Genomic DNA, 2568 nt, shown 5'->3' on the forward strand with positions numbered 1-2568 from the left:
CGCCGCCTGGTACACGCCGCCTGTACACGCCGCCTGGTACACGCCGCCTGGTACACGCCGCCTGGTACACGCCGCCTGGTACACGGTGCCTGGTACACGATGCCTGGTACACGCCGCCTGGTACACGCCGCCTGTACACGCTGCCTGTACACGCCGCCTGGTACACGCCGCCTGTACACGCCGCCTGTACACGCCGCCTGGTACACGGTGCCTGGTACACGCCGCCTGGTACACACCGCCTGGTACACACCGCCTGTACACGCCGCCTGGTACACGGTGCCTGGTACACGCCGCCTGGTACACGGTGCCTGGTACACGGAGCCTGGTACACGGAGCCTGGTACACGCCGCCTATTACACGGTGCCTGGTACACGCCGCCTGGTACATGCCGCCTGGTACACGGTGCCTGTGCACACCGCCTGGTACATGCCGCCTGGTACATGCCGCCTGGTACATGCCGCCTGGTACACGCCGCCTGGTACACGCCGCCTGGTACACGCCGCCTGGTACACGCCGCCTGTACACACCGCCTGTACACGCCGCTTTGTACACGCCGCCTGTACACGCCGCCTGTACACTCGGCGCAGAGTATTTGCACACAGCAGATGGTCGGGTATGTTTACCCCGGGCTCATTGCCAGGAGTGCAGGGATCCACCCACTCACCAGACCGCTGGCGCACAGCAGCGAGGAGGGTCCTGACCTCAGTGAAACTCACAGAATAGTGACCGGCCCGGACAGAGTGGATGTGGAGAGGATGGTTCCACTAGTGGGAGAGTCTAGGACCAGAGGGCACAGCCTCAGAATTAAAGGATGTTCTTTTTCAGAAGGAGGAACTTCTTCAGTCAGAGGGCGGTGAATCTGTGGGATTCGTTGCCACAGACGGCTGTGGAGCCACGAGTCAGTGGGTATTTTTAAGGCAGAGATGGATAGATTGTTGATCAGTGCGGGTGTCAGGGGTTATGGAGAGAAGGCAGGAGAATGGGGTTAGGAGGGAGAGATAGAACAGCCATGATTGAATGGTGGAGTGAACGCGATGGGCCGAATGGTCTAATTCTACTTCTATCCCTGATGAAACCACCACTCTGTTTGCCAGCCCCGTGTCCTCTTTAATCCACATCCTCTTGTTGCCTCCTTGTCCCTCCACAAGCCATGCTGCTTCCTCTCTTTGACCGTTGGCCCTGGTGCCTCTGGCTGAAGCCAATTAACCTACAAACCCGCACGTCTTTGGAGTGTGGGAGGAAACCAGATCTCCTGGAGAAAACCCACGCAGGTCACGGGGAGAACGTACAAACTCCGTACAGACGGCGCCCGTGGTCAGGATCGAACCCGGGTCCTTGGTGCTGTGAGGCAGCAGCTCTACCATAAACAGGACCCGGGTTCAATCCTGACCACGGGTGCTGTCTGTACGGAGTTTGCACGTTCTCCCCGTGACCTCGTGGGTTTTCTCCGGGTGCTCCCGTTTCCTCCCACATCCCAAAGACGTGCAGGTTTGTAGGTTAATTAGCTTTGGTAATCATTGTAAACTGTCCCTAGTGTGTGTGGGATAGTGTTAGTGAGCGGGGATCGCTGGTCAGCACGGACTTGGACGGGCCGAAGGGCCTGTTTCCGCGCTGTATCTCTAAACTAAAATAAACTAAACGTTGTGATAGTCCCAGCCTCTACTACCTCCTCCAGCAGCTTGTGTAGGAATATAACTGCAGATGCTGGAACAAATCGAAGGTATCTCAAAGTGCTGGAGTAACTCAGCGGATCAGGCAGCAGCATCTCGGAGAGGGAATGGGTGACGTTTCAGGTCGAGACCCTGAGCTGAACCAGCTCAGAGCTCGTTCCTTACACCCACCCACCACCCTCTGGGTGGAAAAGTTGCCCCTCAGGTTCACATTAAATCTTGCCTGTAATCATTTTATTTTCCGTGCTTTTCCCGAGCAGCTTTCCCTCTGCCGGCGGTGAACGTTAAACCGTCTCCTGGATGATTCACGTTTATTCTAAACCTGCCACTCAGTCACCAGGAGTTAATGTGATAAACTCAGAGAGACCATTCGTCAAGCAGCAGCTCAGCGAGACTGGCCATGGACGTGCCGGGAGCTCCACCCAGTGGCCAGACGTGGAAGTGTGGCCATGTACGTGCCGGGAGCTCCACCCAGTGGCCAGACGTGGAAGTGTGGCCATGGACGTGCCGGGAGCTCCACCCGGAGGCCAGACGTGGAAGTGTGACAGAGCAACTGGAGGAAATCCACATTAGGCAGGAAATGGTGTTGGGTAGACTGATGGGACTGAAGGCTGATAAATCCCCAGGGCCTGATGGTCTGCATCCCAGGGTACTTAAGGAGGTGGTGCTAGAAATTGTGGACGCATTGGTGATCATTTTCCAATGTTCTATAGATTCAGGATCAGTTCCTGTAGATTGGAGGGTAGCTAATGTTGTCCCACTTTTTAAGAAAGGAGGGAGAGAGAAAACGGGAAATTATAGACCAGTTAGTCTTACATCAGTGGTGGGGAAGATGCTGGAGTCAATTATAAAAGATGAAATTGCGGAGTATTTGGATAGTAGTTACAGGATCGTTCCG

The 2568-nt window shown here is 55.8% G+C and overlaps 1 protein-coding gene across 1 annotated transcript in view; it reads left to right on the plus strand.

Annotated features, from left to right (window-relative positions):
• LOC144605259 (plexin-A2-like) overlaps positions 1 to 2215 on the plus strand; it is a 96446-nt gene extending 94231 nt beyond the window's left edge. The window contains exons 25-26 of the mRNA XM_078420352.1: positions 322 to 613; positions 2052 to 2215. Of these exons, the coding sequence (XP_078276478.1) occupies positions 322 to 613; positions 2052 to 2215 (456 nt within the window). The remainder of the gene's footprint in view (positions 1 to 321; positions 614 to 2051) is intronic.
• The last annotated feature ends 353 nt before the right edge of the window (positions 2216 to 2568 follow it).

Source organism: Rhinoraja longicauda, chromosome 24 (assembly GCF_053455715.1).
Source record: "Rhinoraja longicauda isolate Sanriku21f chromosome 24, sRhiLon1.1, whole genome shotgun sequence".
NCBI classification, from domain to species: domain Eukaryota; kingdom Metazoa; phylum Chordata; class Chondrichthyes; order Rajiformes; family Arhynchobatidae; genus Rhinoraja; species Rhinoraja longicauda.